The 21,533-nt window shown below is 33.7% G+C and overlaps 1 protein-coding gene across 1 annotated transcript; it reads right to left on the minus strand.

Moving 5' to 3' along the window:
- Positions 1-8,813: 8,813 nt before the first annotated feature.
- On the minus strand, positions 8,814-13,467 carry LOC127878687 (uncharacterized). The gene is made up of 5 exons (XM_052425216.1): positions 13,350-13,467; positions 12,630-12,831; positions 11,065-11,287; positions 10,827-10,912; positions 8,814-9,296 (listed from the first exon to the last, which is right to left on the minus strand). Exons 1-5 carry the CDS (start codon positions 13,361-13,363, stop codon positions 9,072-9,074), a joined length of 750 nt encoding a protein of 249 aa, XP_052281176.1. The 5' UTR covers positions 13,364-13,467; the 3' UTR covers positions 8,814-9,071.
- Positions 13,468-21,533: the final 8,066 nt, after the last annotated feature.

The raw sequence follows: 21,533 nt of genomic DNA on the forward strand, positions 1-21,533 counted from the left end.
TACTGAGTGCAAACCAAGGTCACTAACACGTAGCGATGGCGCCCGCCAGCGAGTTCATTAATCAGTCGTTACAAGCCGAGAGCGCAGAGCATCAAACCGAATGGCTAGCACAAATGCAAATCCGAGTACTACTTTAAACTTATCGCATAGCCAGGCTTATCGCTCGCAACGTACCAAAAGTACGAACAGCTCTCTAGCCGCAACAATTATCAATATTGCCAATGCTAGTTAGAAATAATTTACTAACTGATGATATAATCTTTGTGCAAGACTCAGATGATCTTTTGTGGATAAGGATTAACAAAAATCAATTAGGTATATCAGATGATTTGTATATTGGTTTATGTTATATTGTCCCAGAATCCAGTGCGAGATACAATCTATATGAAACAAACCCATTCGATAGGATACTGGATTCGATTGTGAAAATTAAAGGCGTCTCAAATAGTTCTCAATTAATCCTGTGTGGTGATTTCAATAGTCGTACATCTGATATGCCAGATTATGTCACCGACGATGTTGATTTAGATTATTTACCGTTACCCGATGATTATGATATTGATATATCTTTACCTAGATTTACACAAGATAAGTGTGTGAATAACAATGGAAATTTGCTAATTGATATGTGCATACAGTCGGGCTTACGAATTTAAATTGCAGGGTAGGAAACGATAACGGTATAGGAAATTGTACTTATATTGGAAGTACTCTAGTCTCATCGATTATGTTTTAGTAATGCCGGATTTTATGCATATGTTTAAAACTTTCAAAGTAGAAGATCCAATGTTCTATCGGATCACTGTGTTATACATTTTGAATATGAATGTACTTTGCATAAAAATAGTATTCACAGCACAATACGCAATGAAGGAGGTAACATACAAGTTTGTTTGGAATAAAGACTATGAACATGATTTTCTCGATGCAATTAGTAGTGAGGCTACCCAAAACCATTTTTTAGCAATATTGAATGCACTTGACAATGTACATGAAGATAAACATGCCTTAAACAGATGCGTTAAAGGGATCTTTTCACGCTTTGGTAAATTGACAAAATTGAAAAAAGTTGTTTCAGATTCGCAAATGTTCGTGTTAGTTATGATATTTGTGAGGAAACAGTAATACTGAACATTTACCATGCTTTAATATAGCCATTATATGCATCTTTTGACGATTATAAAACCTAAAAATTATAAAGCGTTGCAACGCGAAACGATTGAATAATTTGGACAGTTCTGTTTTTGTCGTTAAATTTTGTATAACTACGAAGATTGCTTATATAAGGTATAAAATACGTGAAGTATGTGTATTCGGCGGAATAGCTCAGTAGCCTAGAGCGTTTTTACTTCAGGACTCCAGGGGTTACTGGTTCGAAACCTGCTCCGGGCAATGTTCTTTTCCTTTTTTTAATTTTATACTTGATTTTTTACTGGAGCTTTTACGATCCAATGTTTACATTTATCAATATAAAGCATTTAATGAATAAGTTAAAAAATGCCAAAATCTGTGAAAAGGCCCCTTTAATGATTTTGTTGATATTGTTGAAGGAGCAGCAGTCCCGTATTTAAAAAAACAAACAAAGAATAATAATAACAATGAAAACCATAGCAACAACAACAACAATACATGGTACGATGATAATTGTAGAAATAAAAAGCTACATTTCAATAATTCATTAAATAAATTTCGACAATGTAACTCGAATCAGAATAGAATCGAGTAAGTAAAGGCTAGAAGTGACTACAAGAAAACCTTACGTAAGTGTAGACTTGAATACGATAATAAACAATCAAACTGCTAGATACTAAACGCGTAAAAAATGCGAAAGAATATTGGAAAATGCTTAAACAAAGTGCTGGCCTACCGACATCAAACATACCTTTATCTTGTTTTGAACAATATTTTGAAAGCATAAATAATCCAAACGATCACTTTTTTAATCCAAATGAAGACGTGCTATATTTTAATGAGAGGTTTGTAAAACAAAAATTTCAAGTAATGTTTGGTGAGCTTGAATGTGAAATAAGGCAGGAGGAAATTAATAAAGCAATAAAACAATTAAAAGGAGGGCGTAGCGCCGGGCCTGATCAAATGATTAATGAATTTTTTATGTACAGACATACAGCGTTTTTGCATTGCCTACTTTCTATTTTTAATAAAGTACTATCATTAGGATTTTTCCCGGAAACATGGTCAGAGGGCTTTATAGTTCCGCTACATAAAAAGGGGAGTATTAATAATTGCAATAATTATCGTGGCATTACTTTATTGCGCTCAATGGGTAAACTGTTCACTAGGATTATTAGCAATCGAATAGATTCATGGGCCGAAAAGTATTTTGTCTATGTTGAAGCGCAAGCTGGTTTTAGAAAGGGTATGAGTACTACAGATACTATCTTTGTTTTGCATGGCCTTATAGCACATATGATTAATAATAATAAACAATTATTCTGCGGTTTTGTCGATTTTAGCAAAGCATTTGATTATGTGGTCAGACCAAACCTGTGGTGTAAGCTTATTCGTCTTGGTGTAAGAGGTAAAATGCTAAATGTTATACAAAGTATGTATTACTCAATTAAATCCAAAATTAAAATTCATAACATAGTTGGAAAAGACTTTAACTGCCTTTTGGGTGTAAGACAGGGTGAGTGTCTATCTCCATTACTTTTTTCTCTATTTTTAAATGATTTAGAAGAAACGTTCATCTTAAATGGGTACGAAGGGGTCGACCTTCTGATGATTCAAATATTTATTCACTTATACGCTGATGACATTGTATTATTTGCGGTTACACCTCAAGCCTTACAATGTGGATTTGATATTCTAAGCAACTACTGTCAAAATGGCAATTAAAAGTTAATGTAAACAAAACGAAGGTAGTTGTGTTCCGAAAAGCGGGACCACTTGCAAGGAACATACAATTTACATATAATAATGAAAATATTGAAATTGTTAGTAATATGTCTTATCTTGGAGTCGTTTTCACGAGTGGTGTGTCTTTTAACCAGACGCAAATAACCTTAGCAGGGCAAGCAAGAAAGGCCATTTTTAAAATGAAAAAATACTCATACACCTTTACAAATATAACAGTAAGCCATCAATTAGAATTGTTTGATAAACTCATTAAACCAATTTTGAACTACGGTTGCGAAGTATGGGGCTTTCATAATGCACAACATATTGAACGCCTTCATACTCAATTTTGTAAAAATATCTTAGGTGTTAAAAGGGCAACCCAAAATGATTTCGTTTACTGTGAGTTAGGGCGACATTCGCTTATTGTAAGTAGATATTTAAAAATAGTGTAATACTGGTTTAAAATAATAGAAAGCAAAGAAAATAAGTATATTAGACTCAAATATAACATAATGAAACAAGACTTTGAATTGACACCGTCTAAAAAAAAATTGGGTTACATGTAGTTCTTTGCATCTACTGTTGTCAAGTTTATGGTTTTTAGAAGTATGGATACACCAAGGGGTAGGACAAAAAGAAGTTTTATTGTCATTATTCAAACAAAGAATTAAGGATTGTTTTATCAAAATATGAATTCACGATTAACGGAATCTAGTAGAGCCTTGTTTTACAGGCATCTTAACATAAACAATGATTTCAAAATGTACCTTACAAGCATCTCAAATGAAAACCATCGCATTGCTCTTTCTAAACTCAGAGTATCATCCCATCCAAACGAAAGCAAATTCACCTGGCACTCAAATACAAAGCCAACAATATTCTGTAGATTAGACTATTTTTTAATATCTGAATCACTTTGCAACATTATTGACACATGTAGCATAAAACCAGGATTTATGACTGACCACTCTCTAGTTGAACTTAAACTACACAATATACAACCTGAAAGAGGCCCAGGATACTTTAAAATTAATAACAGTATCTTATTAGATACACAATATCAAACACAAATAAAACAAGAAATACTCAACACAGTTCAAAATAATAAAGATGCGAACCCAAACACCCTATGGGAAGTAATGAAAGGAAATATACGTAACACAACAATAAGATACACGTCATTCAAACAAAAAGAAACACACAAACTTGAAACTGAAACTATAAAAATCATTGAAACACTTGAAAAACAATTACATGAAACAAACACAAACGATACCAAAGGCATTGAGAATGAAATAACATTAAAAAAAACAAGTATTAGAAGGAATTTATCATACACAACTTAATGGAATTATACTACGAGCACGTGCACAGCATGTTGAACACAATGAAAAAAATACAAAATACTTCGCAAACATCGAAAAACGAAGAAGTGAACAAAAAACTGTACACAAATTAGTAGTTAATGGCGAAGATATAACACACAGAACTCAAATACTAGAAGAACAACGTTTATTCTTCGAAACCCTCTATTAACAAAAACATGTTGAAAATAACACCCTTTTTAAAAATACACATCATGCTTTAAATCAAGAAGAAAAACAACTGTGCGACGGATTACTTAATGAATATGAATGTGGATTAGCACTTAAAGAAATGCAAAATAACAAAAGTCCAGGATCTGATGGCATCACAGTCGAATTTTATAAAATATTCTGGAACGATATCAAAACACATTTAATTAATTCACTTAACTATTCATTTAACAACAAAAACCTAACTACGCTACAAAAACAAGGTATAATATCACTCATTCCAAAACCTGGAAAAAACCTAGATTCCTTATCAAACTGGCGCCCGATTAGTCTACTTAACAATGATTATAAAATTGCAACTAAAAGTATATCAAACAGAATAAAAAAAAGTATTACCATCAGTCATTTCAAGATCTCAATCTGGTTTTATTAAAGGACGATACATTGGTGAAAATGTACGTCTAATACAAGAATGCATAAATTATTTCAACCAACCAAACAATTCTGGCCTCATTTTCTTTGCAGACTTTGAAAAGGCTTTCGATTCACTAGACCATTCGTTTATGTTCTCTTGCTTAGAAAATATGAATTTCGGTGAAAGTCTAATTAAATGGGTAAAACTATTTTATACCGATATTAACAGTATAATAATTAACAATGGCTTCTTCTCAAACAGTTTTAACATCGAACGAGGGGTACGACAAGGATGTCCACTCTCATCTTCACTATTTATTATATGCATCGAGTATCTATCACACTATATCCAATCAAATAAACATATAAATGGAATATCGCTAGAACCTGACGAAGAAATTAAACAGTCCCTATTTGCTGACGACGCAACTTATTTTTTAAATGACAATATTGACTCATTCAATAATCTTATAGAATCGCTTACTCTTTTTGGAATGGCATCGGGTCTTAAACTTAGCAAAAGTAAATGCACTGTGCTACGAGTAGGTAAATTTAAACAAAGTAGTATTCAACTTAAAAAAGAAATGAAATTCCACTGGACATCAGATGAAGCAACAACGTTAGGAATAACCTTTACAAACAATGAAAATGAAACAGTTCTAAAAAACATACTGCCTAAATTACAAAAATTTAAAAATTGTTTAAAACCATGGCAGCATCGTAAACTTACACTAATCGGAAAAAAACACGGTATTGAAAACATTTGCACTCCCTAAACTAATTTATACACTAACAGTTCTCCCAAACCCACCAAATGATATTATAAAAGATATACAATCAGAAATATTTAATTTCATATGGGATGGTAAACCTGATAAAATTAAGCGAACTCAGTTAATTCAATCTGTAGAAAATGGAGGTATCCAATTAACGGACATCGACTCATTCTTGAATGCAATCAAATGCAGCTGGGTTAAAAGATATCTAGATAATACCAATACAAGTAAATGGAAATTATTCTACCAGGAAATCCTAAAGAAATATGGTGACTCCTTACTTTTTGAATGTAACATCAGCAATACCATTTTGCATGAAATTGCAAACGAAAACATTTTTCTGTCTAATGTTTTATCGGCATGGACTAATGTTACTCATAATCTAGAAACTAAAATCACCAGTAAAACTATTTTATGGAACAATAAAGACATAACTTCAAACAGTAAGACTTTTTTCTATAAACATTGGTTTGAAAAAAACATTAAATATGTCGACCAATTGTATGATTACAGAATAAAAGACTTCTATTCTTTTGAGAATATATGTTATATATACGGAATACCTTCGGGCAATTTCCTAATGTATTACACATTGATTAAAAGCATACCCATACATATTAAATCTACAATTAATACAAATAACACACCGTGTACTCAAACATCATTCACGGAAAACATACTTGCAAAACAAAACAAAACAAACAAAATATTTTACAAACTACAAATTAAACACCCTGCAGAAAACTCCAAGATTCAAAATAAATGGCGAAGCCTTCTTCGAGAACAAGAATTTAATTGGAAACAAATATTTATCATGCCATATAAAACAACTATTGATAGCACACTGAGAAATTTTCAATATAATGTGTTCATAGAATCATAGCTACAAATAAATACCTTTTTAAATGCAACCTATCCAACACAAATTTATGTGATATGTGCAGCGAGCACATTGAAACAATAGAACACCTTTTCTGGGAGTGCAAACATATTCAAATTCTATGGAACCAGTTAAGAACATTTCTAGAGAACCAACAATTAAAATTAAAACTGTCTCTCTTAAATTTCAGTTTCGGTGTGAATAATTTTAAAATACCAGAAATTAATAACACTGTGAACCACATTATCATATAAATGAAATATTTTATATCTAGCTTCAAATACAAAAAACAAATACCTACTTTCAACTGTTTTATAAACTATTTAAAACTAAAGATCCAAATTGAAAAAGAAATAGCCCTCAATAATGATAAACTTCATATTTTTGAACAAAAATGGAAACGCATAAACTTTCATAACCCAGTCCAGTTGTCTTCTTCTTAACTCTACGCAACTCATCTATAGGATTGATTATTACATTTAAAAATAACAGCATACACCACATGCAACCAAAGCAAAAATAACAAAACAGTATATCCTAGCATATCATGTATAATATGTGTTTGACATAATTACTGTTGTATTATACCACTTTTGTTCTTGCTTATGCACATATTTACATTGTATGTTTTATATTGAATAAAAAAAAAAATCATCCCATCGTGTAGTTGAATCTGGACGCTGGCATAAACCCATTGCTACTCCTTATAATGAAAGAAAATGTACACATTGTCAAAATATTGATGACGAATATCATTTTATCTTAGAATGCTCTTTATTAAATGACTTAAGGAAGAAATATATCGATAAAAAGTAGTTCACATTTTATTTTATATTAACTGTTTCTCATGATACCATTTTCATATTTTGTATGCTTTCAGAACGTCAAAAAGGGACACGTTGTTGTAATTTTGTCTAACATAAATATTATATTAAACAGTGCACACACATCTCGACATGTTCGTTAAGACACACTCTTTATCATTTGTATGGGTTGTGTTCATTTCAAACTTTTGATTTAAAAAGCTTTAACCTAATTTTGAAAATTCAGATGCGTCTAATAGCGAACAAATTCAGTGCATTCAGCGCTTTGATTTCCTATCCGTTAAGGTGTTAGTTCTGCGTAAACAGAAGCTGGTTGATAAATATTGACTTGTACTAAATTCAGTATCTACAAACATACATTGACCACATTATCGCAGGTCGCTCACTTCATGTGTTACCGATAAGTACTCTGCGCATCACGACATATATAGTTTATATTCAACAACCACTGTTTTTTTTATATACGCGTATTTGCAGTTTATTCTTCGAAGCGCCGATTCTATTTTGGCTAGAGTTATTTTGCGAGACTCAGTTAAGTCTTTGCTCGTGTGAGCGTTTTTGAAATTTGTAGACGAGTAGTGATATGTATGAAAATAAAATTAAGCTCTCTTTCCCTTATTTTTGATTTAGTTTTTCGCTGTAAAATGTAGTTGTATTATTATTAGATCTTGCAATTTCTGACCCGAACTGAACATGAAATGTAAATGACGATACGTTTCAAATGTGTCAGTTTCCGCATCCGTTCATAAATATATCGCCGTGATTGATACCTATGATGTAACTCATCAGTAAATAAATGCAATCGTGATACATCTGCTATCTCCGGACTCCTCCGTAAGATATTTATGGAATAAATCGTCTGCTGATCCAGAGTGTAAATAAATGCTAATACAATTTAGATGAACGGTGTCAGTTACATGTCAATTACAGCTAAAAGTGAAATCGGTTCGTGGTAGGGCATTAAAGACAAATAACGCTTCTTTGTTACCCAGCTGCACCTAAATTCATTACTACATAAACCAAATGAGTCGCGTTCTGAGAAAACTGGGCATAATGCAAGTGCGTAAAGTGTCATCCCCGATTAGCCAGTGCAGTCCGCACAGGCTAACCAGGGACGACACTTTCCGCTTTTATGGTATTTTTCGTTTAAAGGAAGTCCCTTTTTACCGAAAATCTTGTTTAAGCGGAAAGTTTCGCCCTTGATTAGCCTGTGCGAACTGCACAGGCTAATCTGGGACGACACTTTACGCACATGCATTATGTCCAGTTTTCTTAGAACAAAAAACAAATGAACAAGAGCAGTGTGTGGTTGTTGACGTTTATGTAATTCGCTGAAATGAAATCAAACATCATGCAGATGAATAACTCAAGTATGCACTTCGAAATTTAATAGTCGAAATTTTCACACTGACTTTCGTTGTAATAACAATATATCCCTTGTACTAATTTACGATACATTCTAAATACAAGAAAGCAATAATACAATGGACATTAAGTAGAGAGACAAACTATATGGAAACATACATCGTGCTGGTTGGTATCACAAGTATCTACATAAATGGATTTGTCTCAGAATTTTACCAACATTCTACAAAACTTTTGTTTCACAGATAAAGAATTATTTGGGTAAATTTATTTTGCATCTAAGCCTTAAACCAACTGTTAAGTGTGATTGATTTGAAAATAAAAGCATCTCATTTTAGAGAAATGATTGGTATTGCAACAACATATATGTGAAGTCCATGAGTTATTTCAACCTCGTTCGACTACTGCTATCAGGAAGCTACATTCCGATAAACCAGACAATCGGACCGTTAGGCTGGGAACCCTCGGCGTTGTGGCTCCAAGTCCCATTAGCTCTCTCGAACGTATAATCGTTATAGGCGTACTTAGAGGGCATCCAGAATGCACTGCTACGATGGTAAAATATCCCATTTTTTTCTACCAACTCGTGTCGAGTATGGAAAAGCGCATCATTTAACCCATCAGTCACAAGGTAAACTTCTGACTGAAATTGAAAAATTAAAGAGGGTATTGTATTATATCTTCAAGAATCTATGCATGTATTATATTCGCCTAATATAAGAAATCTTTAAGCAATGAGTTGTATGTTTCGTTCGCCATTAGATTATATTCCCTGGTGGTTTACTGAAAGTATGCCGTTTATCAAATATATAGTTATTGTTATGTTTGTCGGTTTGTTTTAATATGATAACCATAATGGTTATTTTCTTCGAATAGTAATTCAAATATTAATGGTTATATTGTTCATTGTTGGAGGCATTATCAAACTCACTAATCTGTAATGTTTGGGATTTTAACCCATTTTTGCCTAGCGTCTAGAAAAAAAGGCCTTGGCAAACAGCGTTGACCTAGATGAGACGCCGCATAATGCAGCGCCTCATCAGGGTCTGCGCTGTTTGCTTAAAGGAATTTCTGTCAGAAATATTCTAAATATAGAAATAAATATACTAGACATCCCTAAGTTTGGAAATAAATTGATCCAATTTAGAAGGACGGGAGAGTCCGCTAGGCATAAATGGGTTAATATGAATAGCTATATAATGCGCAATCAAATTGTGAGTACAATGGGTGTTCAGTTATCGTTACTTTTAGCTTCTGTAAATACTTTTCTTGAAACCCGCAGGTACATAAACCGTGCACAAAGCGTTTCATAACAAAAAAACAATAGTTTTGCGTTAAGAAAAGTTACGATTTTAGCTTCTATAAAACTATTTTCAGTGGAGAACGGCTTAAAAACGAAGTTTCAACTTGTTGAACAGAACTTTTCATAGATATCGTACACACGAAATACTGAATAAGTAAAGGCGGAGAACCCCCACAATGTTTACGTAAAAAATAGAGCCTTTAAGGGCTCGCTTAATTTCACGGCAGAAATTATTTAACACACGACCTGGTGATCTGTTTTTTTACTTCCTGAGAGTGTCATTGAATCAGTACATTTAGCGATTCAACAATTAGCACTTAAGCAAACTAACCTGTCAGTAAAATGTAGATGTTTTGTCAGAATAAAGACACTCTTCGCTTTGATTTAATTGTGAACGGATCAAGGAAGGTCCAATCATGTAGCCATCTGACTGTATTTATATATTTGGAAAAATGAATCATGTTAGATGTTAAATTCGACTGGAATTCATATATGGCGTTGTTGATATATATTTCATGCCACGTTATTTAACGGACAAATTGACAATAAAGGATAGGGACTGACTTGCCCTATTCGCCATGTAACAAAATGCAGTTAATGCGACTCCCGTCATTATGGCATTACGCACATGACGTGAAAGCAAACGATTACGTGACATAAACTTTCTGACCCAATTTAACTAAATTGAAAAACAAAAAGTGGTATTGAGCTAAATAATGACGCACGTCACGCAGCGCACACCGGACGATGCTCGACGACGGACGCCTGGCAAGGTTAATCACAATAGCTTACCTCAACGTTAATCCAAAAGTTATTGTATTGATTGCATAATAACCAATAAATTCAAGGTCAATATTTTCTAAAAGTTACCTCAAAATACAGTTCACTTGCAGCAATGATCTTTAACCGGAAGTCGCCCCCAGCATTGTCTTTTATCCACTGTAACTCGCCGCTTCCTGTTGGAGAAACATGTGCATATGTGAAAAGATAAACATTCCGTTGAAAAGTGAAAACTTATGTTAATTCAGTTCACACAAATATTCAAATACATCTAAGGAATTATCATTTGAAAAACGCCAAGATTCTACACAAAAACACATCGGCTTACCCGTTGACCAATCGCGGAGTTCCACAAACCAACATAAAGCCATAGTATCGTCAGTTTTTTCGGGGATTGCGTTTGCATCGCTGATTTTGTGCCTGACGGTGGTCACCTTCCCGCTAGTGGACACGAACAGCCATTGCCGTGTTGGGTCCTGTAGGTTGTCGTTCATGCTGTCCGATGCCTGTATCGTTACGATGTCGTCGGTGCTTACGGTAATAAAGTTCGCCTGAAAATACACGTAAAACAAGAGGAACATAGGCTAAACGGGCGCGCACCTGATTTCAAAAGGAACTGAACTGTGATGTGCTGCTTTTGTGTTGTTTTGATAATCATTGTAGAAATCATCCAAGAATTCATTAGCACAAATGTTCTGAACAAGTTTCATGATGATTGTAGGGAAAACTATCGCGAGTCTAGAGTATTCACAAGGTTGCACTAAAATCATATAAACAAACAATATCTCGCCTCCGGGTGTTAATGTTTTATGTTAAATGAACAACATCAGGGAGGGTTTCCTTAGCAAATACCAAACATCTGTGCCTTGCGGTTGATTATGAAAGATTGTTTTATTATTCACTATATATATAGGAACAAGTTGCTAGCTAAACCCCGGAAATATGATTTGAACAAATTGGTAGAGAACTACCAAATGTTGTAACATACCAACAATCAAAATGTGTGGACCTTGTGGTTTCAGAGGAGGAGATTTTTAAGATTTTCATGCATACAATTGCGGAAAAAGCAACCCAAGGGGAGGTCAATGTGTACCCCACAGACATGATTTAAACTCAACAAATTTGGTTGATGACCATCATGCAATTTTCATACCAAATATCAAACGTTTGTTTCTTGTAGTTTCTGACTTGCAGATCTTAAGTTTTCTCAATCTCTTGATACATATAAATGAAACAAGGAAACATTGAGGCAGGGCTAATTTTACCAAGGACATGATTCGAAGAAACACGATAGGGGATCACCATACGATGTTATTTGCAAAAAATATATTACATCTGCACTACTTAGAGGACCACTAAATGGTAAAAGCAACATATTTAATTCGTCACTTTTTTGTTTCAGGAAAATATAGTGCTTTTTTAAGTTTTCATTTGTAAAACCTTGTATATCTCTGGTACTTACATATGCAACGGACCGAAACGTTTGAAATGTTACAAGAGGTTCACACAAGAATCATTCCGTGAAGTTTCGTTAAATTTGTCAAGAGGTTCAGGGGGGGGGGTCGTTAGAAGTAACATTACCACACTCAAGCACACACCTCACACACGTAATGACGTGCATAACAGTATCCTTTAAGATCCCAGTGAGGACTATGTGCTCAGATGAGCTCAAAACTAATATCAATAGTTTGTTTATTATTCTAAACTTAAAATAATTTGATTTTTTTTTCTGCCTTTCTGTCATCGTGACCACTTATAGCTAACCTGCACCATATATTTTGATACTTAACTCGCCATTGCTATGACATTTCTATTGTTTATTTTCGTACTTATCTTTAAGATTATTTCATTGTTTTATAAGTTGGTAAGCATTCGACACGTCATAAGACTGACCTGATGAAATGTTCGTCCTATTCGAACTTTGATCCTTTTACCGGCCCTCACTGCAGCCAGGAGTGCGTCAGAGGATCCGGACACTTCGTTGCCATCGCGGTCGTTCTCAAATACAAACTCCCAGCACGTGTCCGCAAACCAGGTCAGATCCAGGTTGGTTCTTCGCTCATAGCTTTGTTGCTCAGTTGTGTACAACTTGTTGCTACAAGGGAATACTTATTCAGCTAGTTTTGTTCCTAGCCAAGAATGAAAGATAGAGAAGATATTTACAAGCGATACATTTTGTTCTCATTTTGTATATAGTAAAACATTAAAACGTTTATAATTTATTATGGAAACATTGTAAGCGAGTTTTAGCCAGCTAAGCATTAGCGGTCTTCAGAAACACGTATATGTAAAGGGCTCATTGAGGGGCTCGTTTACCGGTATATATTAAGGCTGTAGCCATCGTTCCTCGTTTAATGTGATACCTTCAATTATTCTGAAAGAATAGATGGACAAACCGCTAACGCTCGTCCTATATCTTTTTCTAAGCTGAATATGCTTTTACCATTTCGGCCCCAATTATGCTCTCAATATGTTTCCATACCTTGTTTATTTAAATTTGGTTCGCTGCCAAATTCAATGACAACTGTTACCTGAAGTTTGACTTTACCGGATCTTGCTTATAAGAAACAAAGAAACCACAACGATCTGACAACGCATATTCGAACAACCGACCTTGCTTTCTCCATGCTGTTCTCGGTCAATCTCTGGTTGAAACGTCGATACACTCGTTGTAATGTGTCATTGAATTATCGACCATCTTTTTCGTCACACATTTCCCAGACGGATAAACCTGCGTTAGAAATAGGAATAAATACATGTATTGAAGCGCGTACCACAAGTATAAACAAATATTTAAATATTAACATTTTCACGTGATTACCTCCTAAACGTACCCGAAACTGTAGCAGAATCCACCGAAACATCGTGCAGTTCAAAGTATTGATTCTCAACATAGACCTTGACACTGGCGCCATTGTTTATTGAAGCCAGTAGATGGCTTATTTTGGACACTTGGTGAAACCTCGGTCTGAAACAAAAATTACACGGTGAAAAGTGCACGCAAATACATTCGAATAGTATTGAAACAGCATAACTGTATAAGAGATTTCTTTCCAAAGAATTTAATATTATCAGCTATATAATTTATGGGTCTGAAAATAAAATATAAAAACTAAAGTGTGCTTAACAAAGGTGTTGAAAGATCGTTCAAATGGAAAATGCATAAACGCAATTGATAAAAACTTTTTTTTTAATTCAAATACCACTGTCACTGTTTGAATTAAGGCTTAATATTGATTGGCTAAGTATGAAGGTTGGCTAGCCTTTAAATCGGTATAGGCTTTGAATTGACCATTTGAGTCGCGTTCTGAGAAAACTGGGCATAATGCATGTGCGTAAAGTGTCGTTCCAGATTAGCCTGTGCAGGCTTATCAGGGACGACACTTTTAGCCTAAATTTGATTTTTGCTTAGAAGAGACTTCATTTAAACGAAAAATGTCATAAAAGCGGAAAGTATTGTGTAAATGATGCACTGTCTCAATTAAGAGAACGTAGTCATTAAACAATTCACATATAAAACAGTCAGACGTAAGAGTTAACAACATTTTAAGAACATACATAACAAAATATGTTTAACTAGTCAAATACTTTGATTTGGTTTTGAGTGTTAAGAGAGACGTGGCACCGTTATACGATTTTTTTTCTGTGACGTTCGTTAGATCCGTCAGTGACAAATATATGACTCCACAGATACATTCCATACTTTATCAAGGACTGAGTCGCAACGCTCTGAAAATATAAATATATAAAATAAAAAAGTGCTTATATCGGCTCTTTTGATAAATTTTATAATATGTTTTGCAGTGGAATAAAGAATAGTATTGGTAAAGGAAGATTCAATGAATCATATAATATGACATATATTTTTTCACTGAAATAAAAAATATGTGCTCATAAAAAGAACTAGTACATACAAACGGGTAAAGCGGCCTTTTGCGATAATTTCAGACAAAACAATCGTATCGCGTGACGGTGTTAAAGCACCGGTTTTCCATGCACTTATTCTTTTATAAACACAGATGGTGAATGATTAACAAAATTTGACCTTAACCTTGTAATTCTGAAATACGGAGCCATATATTCTATACGTTACGGTATCTCATGGATTTAGTTTTATCGTCGTTCAACGCATTACTGATTATATAAAAGGAAAAAAGGGGTTCTATTTCAATAATTGGTATTTTGCTTGTTATTGATTGCGAGTCATGAAAGCTCTTAGAGGTAAAAAAACGTATTTTTTTAAAAAGTCGACGAAAGCTATGGGAGTTTACCTTTTACTCCTAGGGACTCGCATTTTAAGCTGACTTTTAAGCGTTAGGTTTTCACAAATCACATTTTTATACAACATGGTTGACAATGTTAAAGAGGTAAATAACAACGAAAGGTGATTAACGACGATATTAACATACAAAAAAGTAAAGCAAACAGAGAAATTTGGTGAATTTCCATCTTTATTTTGACATCAAATGTAATATAATAATTGACAAAATCGCGTTTAGCCTCACGTGTCACTTGAAAATAAAAGCGAACAGTGAAGGAACCTAAAACCTTATAACACACATTGATCGCCATCTGGCGACTCTTAACCCATTTATGCCTAGTGGACTCTCCCATTCTTCTAAATTGGATCAATTTATTACCAAAATTAGGGATGTCTAGTATATTTATTTCTTTATTTAGAATATTTCGCATAGAAATTCATTTAAGCAAACAGCGCAGAGGTTCATACAATCCAATAAGTCAATTACGATATATTACGTACAACAAAGATCATGTCACTTTAAAATGGCTACTTTTATCAATTGTTTAGGTAATGTCGAGAGAAAACTCAGTGTTATACCCGATTGAATGTTTTTTCAATGTTACTTTTAATTTTGGACGAACAACCCTACAGTATATGTACAGTTTTTTTATGATGACCAATGAATATTAAGTAATACAAGACTACATGTCCTAGAGATCTTAATAGTTCTATACAGATGTTACAGAATGGCTTAAACGGAGCTTTCCACGTTTTGGTAACTTGACAAAACTGACTTTTTTATTTCAGAATCGCAAATTTTCGTAGCAGTTATGATATTTGCGAGAAACAAGTAATACTGAACATTCACCATGACTACGACTGCGCTTTCCGTCATTGTGACAAATCAGCGTGTTTTTTTTTCCACAGACAATCTAAACATTGGTTTGCAAACAGAAGACCACACTAGTTGAACTTGTGGATACACAGACTCAAACTATAATAGCATATACATTTAAAAAAGATAGTTACGTAGTCAATTGTAAAATGTATGTAATTATGAAATTTCTATGAACTGGTATTAAAACTGTTAAGCGTATGTTACATTTTAGACCTATGCGGTTATTTTGAAACTAGGTAACACTTCATGCTACTTTACTGCACTCGAATTATACTTAATCATGATCCTTATCGAAATTAAACATGTTTGGAGAACATGTATGTCCTCCACCCAATCAAACATACATGCAATTGTGTTTGATTTATTTACCCCATAATTGTAAATTCGGCAGCATCGATATATATTTGGTTGATTAAACTTGCTACCAAGGTTTTTTTTTTACTAAGAGAGATTAATGGTTGAGAGCATTAATTGCAGTACCATAATATATCAAATTACGCGAGATAGATTAAACAGCATGTACCCGCCCTCTCCCCGAAAAAAGAAAACAAAACGTTGTCTGTTCAATGATGTCATGTATTTACAGTAATAAATGAGCGAGCAAAGGAAATCAATATATAGATTAATAAACTAACATCGGGTGATTCTTCGGAAACGTACCCAGGGCCTATAGGTTACAAGGCAAATGCCCAATCGTTTATCTTTAGGACCTAGTTCATTTTGTAATAGCCTGGGGGGACCTGTCCGAACTTAGTAATGTCCGAATTATAATACAAGAGCTTTTGTCATAATTATAAAGTACTTACAGTATATTAAGCATAGCTTTCCTCTAGTTATCCATTTCTTTGATGTATTTCATGTGGATCCAGCTTATATTTTATGAAGCCATCCATTGTTTAATATGAGAATTTTATTGTTCCAGCATCTTAGGCTGGCGCTTAAGATTTTGAATTTGACCGCCATTTGCATTCTTTATCTCTGACGTAGGAATTTATTGTTTACATTGACATTTGTATATGGCATAGCTGAAATTATGATACTTGTAATGTGTGTCTCCATATAGGAATTCGTATAATAATTTAGCATAACATGTTAATCGAATCATTTTTAAGTCCGTTAAAGGTTCACCTATGCTGCACTATTTTACAAGTTGTGTGGCGTATGCTGGAGAGCTTTATACACCTCAAACCTTTAAAAGTCTTTATAACTGGGAAATGTTTTGTGTAGTTAATTTAATGTTTTTGTTATCTATGAGAAACGCTGATTTATATTGCGGCATATGTTAATTAGTAATTCAGTATTGTTCACAATATTATTGTTCTTGTAATAGTTTAACCGAAGAACCGCCTCGGTACTTCCAGCATCTCACTTTGCATTCTGGAATCTGATTGGCTGCCAGCAATGCAGCATTTAGTTCCAGCATCCTGATGCTTGCAGCGTTTAAGTTCCAGCATTCTGATGCCTATATAAGCCGCTCAAACCAGTCAATCGGGGTCAGTTAGCTTGCCAGCAACAAGTGTCATTTATTATTATTAAAACGTGCCAAACCTCTTCGCTCTTTCAGCATGTCGAACTCAACCAGAAGTGTCAATGGTAATTCATCTGTTCAGTTACAGATAATATTCTTGTATGCTTATTTGGATTTCAACACGTATTTAAAGTATAGTCAACCAATGCAACTGGCCCCATTGACAACTTTGAACATCATATACGCGACTACTTTGCAACATAGATAAGTTTTACGACATTTATTTATTATTAAGGAGTATTGAAATGACATGCACGCAATACAATCAATGAAACGTTAAAGTTGTTCATGTTTAATGAGTTCATCCCGACCCAAGGGCTCGCTCGACCTAGAGACACCCCTGGGTGCTTACAATATCGTTTAAGTGCTCGTTATACCTCGCCCAAATACAGCATTTTTAGATTATGTTTTATCACAACTGAAAGTCTTCTTAAGCAATGTTTTCCAGATATAAGTATTACGGTACTTAAATGACTATGGTACTAATTTTATTTTCTGTACTAGCCCATGCGACCTTTACTATTGTCATGTTGACCTCAAAATCAATAGGTGTCTTCCGTTTCCCACCAAGTAGCTTTCCTACCAATTTCAAAAATGGCAAGTGAATGCGATTCGAATAATATATCGTCGAAAACGGACCGCCCGTACGACCACCGGTGCGAGCTACTGACAGACAGTTGGAAAGCAATACAATCCTCCTTGAAGATGGGGCGGAATTATAAGGGAATGCAGTCTTCAATGTGTAGATAGTGAATTATTATAATTTAACGCGGCATACGAGGTGTTATTACGGTTGCAGTTAGATGTATTGCACATATGGTAATATGGTGTTAACAAAGAATAAAACTCCATGCGTTGATGAAGAGATGACATTAATGACTATAATGTTTAACATGGTCTCATTGGAATTCCTTTTAAGAAATCGTAATTATTTATTTATATTTGTCTAGAATACAAATATTTGTCGAAACAAGATCGATAACTTATTTTATTATCAAGCGTTTTATTAAAACTATATTTAATTATCGAATGTAGATATTACTAAATGAAATGGTTGTACTTAAAACTGATACTTAGGTGGCTCGCAAAACTTTTTCAGCAACACCACACACGTTAACAAAGAAGAAACAACGGCCTGGATAAAACAAATAATCGCACTGTTTTGCTCATCTAGCTGTTAGTCGTATAAACTTTGCTTGTCAATAACTAAGTTATCACACTACACAAAGTGTCAAGATAGGGGTCACGCACTATCCGTTTTACATATTCAATTGATTTATAAACAAGTGGTCTTGTCATTACCATAACTTTAATGCTGTGGTAAAATAAGACTATTGAGTAAATTAATTTAAATTTAAACGCTTGTAAATTCACCCTTTGCTTATCGCATTAAATGTGTTAAAAAAAAATTGTTATTTACACTGCTATGTCAGTGATTAATTCTTGCCTTAGTGTAAAATTTGATGCGCAATTCAACCGGTTTAGACTCCTACTGCTATGCTATGACAGTTAACACGCGATGACGCGTTCTCAATGGTTTTTGTTGCGTTGTTTGTATTCTCATGTATCAATCAGACAGTTCATGTATCTTTTGAGGAAGTATATGCACAAGGTGACGCAACGTGTAGTGTTTAAAAAACTTTTTTTCGGCGTAGATGTGTTACTCACGTGTTTATTTCTCTCGAAACCCAATTAAATGTAAAATCAATCAAGTAGACCCGAATTAATAAACAATTGGCTAATTTAACCTTCCTTAAGTAAATTATAGCTATTGTAAACGCCGACTACTTTTAAAGGATATTTATATATGCATCCTTTTAGAAATCAGGTTTTCGCTGAGGATTAGAGGCTTACAGCAGCCGGTCAGTAATCAATTTCGTAGTTCTAAACATACACATGTAATATTATTCAGCATTTCTTTAATCGACGGCAATTAAAGTGATATTATGGGCATTTTTCACTGTTGAATTGAGCTGAAAAGAATAAACAGGTAAAAAGAGTTAGTTAAAATGTGGTAACTGACCAATTATCTGCAACTCATCTTGCTACCAGTTGTTTATAAAAAATATATATTATAATCGATATTTTACATGACTCACCCAGTCCTCAGCCGAAATGTCGTATGAACAAATCTGCACTAAAACTACATTTAGATTCACATCGTTAATCGAATCATTTATGTCGTCAGTTGTCAAAACGAAAGTACGGTTGATATTCAACACTAACATATGAGCACAAGCGTGTCATTTTTTATTCGGCATTACATCGTGCAATGTATGGTTATGAATACAAAAAGAACTAAAGATAATTTACATACAAACAAATTCATAATGAAGTAAACTATATAACCTAAAATTAGCACAACATACATTGTTACAGGACAATAACTAAATTTAAGCAAAACTACTTATAAAACGTTATTAAGGCGTTGAACATTTTATTTAGGTAAACACATGCTGAACCTAAAACACAAAAATACTTTTCTCATTCTGAAGTTTTTATTGTAAGTGACAATTAAAAAAAACACACTCGCCACAATTAGCTAGCCCGCGCCTCCATTGAGGGTATACATAACAAGTGCTGTCAGAGGACAGCCCGCTCGACTATTCGAGTGCTTGACAGTATAACGTAAGCCATCATGGAGAGGGGGGTATAATGTGGGTGTGTGGTCATTTAATAGATGATCTTTCAAAAAAAAAAGAAAAAAAGGGGAAAAAATTGTGTGTGTGTTTTTTTAGGGGGGGGGGGGGGGCGTGGGGGATAGTTTGGGTGGAGTCCATTGTGGTATGTCAGGTAAGTGTTGTTTTGTCAAAGTATTAATCAAATCTGATGTTAAATAAAGAAGTTATGGCAATTTAAGCAAAATTTATTAATTTGACCTTGAGAGTCAAGGTAATTCAAAGGTCAAGGTCAAATTCAACTTGCAAGGTACAGTAACATCATGATAGTAAGAAAGTATTTGAAGTTTGAAAGCAGTAGCCTTGAAACTTTAGAAGTAAAGAAGATCTAAACACAAAATTTAACAAAATATTCAAAGTTACAAAGACAAAAAAAGGCCATAATTCCTACAAAATGCAAAATATAAAAGCAATATGTGAAGGGACATTGAAAATATTTGAGGTGGTACGCAAACTTTAACATAGCGTTATCAATAATATGCATATTCTAAGTGGAAAAAGGGCCATAATTCTTACAACATGCTTGATACAGTTGTCTGCTCTTGTTTATAGGTTGGGGTCATGTTGGTAAAGAAGTATGCAAAATATGAAAGCAATATGTCAAGGGACATTGAAAATATTTGCGGTGGTACGCAAACTATGACATTTGCACGCTCACGCTAACGCCGACGCCGGGGTGAGTAGGATAGCTCCACTATATATATTTCATATATAAAAGTCGAGCTAAAAATGCTGAAATTTGCTTTTCGAATCAATCTGTAAGCAATTGCCATGTAAAGTTTTATATAAATATTAGTTCATTATCTAAATATATAATCTAAACAATCAAGATATATTAACAATGCCGATAATGTGAAAATTTGTTACATTTAAAGCATGATTTAAACAAACAATAAGATGAAAAATACGCATTTAATATAAGTACACTGAAACTGTTAAACAAGAATTCAAAAAACACATTTACATTGATTTATCTTTAACATAAAAATCAATAAATCAATACAAATGTTAACGTCATAGTCGTCTATATCTATATATACTTATATCAAACAACATCTTTTATTGTAGTATAAACGTATTCAATATACATTATTAATGCCTTTGTTAGTTTACTAAATAGGAACAATCATCGTGATAATATTTTACATTTTACAAATATGTTTATTTGTGAACAAATTATACTACAAAATCATATAATGGTAAGACGTAGTACGGAATACATATCAATGATATAATTCAACATATAATTATTTCAATCATCTTGATTTACTAGCTACATTTCAATACTTGATATAAAAATATATCAAATATAAATACATAAGACACATCATGTAACTGTTTTTTTTCGCATAATTTTGTCCACTTCCTGTAGGCCGGAATAATCTATATAGCCATGAAAAACACACATTCGAATGTAAAATTAGCTCGTTTGTTAAGTACATCGAACGTG

Source organism: Dreissena polymorpha, chromosome 4 (assembly GCF_020536995.1).
Source record: "Dreissena polymorpha isolate Duluth1 chromosome 4, UMN_Dpol_1.0, whole genome shotgun sequence".
Taxonomy (NCBI): Eukaryota; Metazoa; Mollusca; class Bivalvia; order Myida; family Dreissenidae; genus Dreissena; species Dreissena polymorpha.

What these genes read in the sequence shown, in the direction of transcription:
- LOC127878687 (XM_052425216.1), bottom strand. An exon ending in ACTCCGCGATTGGTCAACGG is followed by an intron (nt 10,913 to 11,064) that starts GTAAGCCGATGT and finishes TTTCTCCAACAG; the next exon opens with GAAGCGGCGAGTTACAGTGG. An exon ending in CAAGTGAACTGTATTTTGAG is followed by an intron (nt 9,297 to 10,826) that starts GTAACTTTTAGA and finishes TTTCAATTTCAG; the next exon opens with TCAGAAGTTTACCTTGTGAC.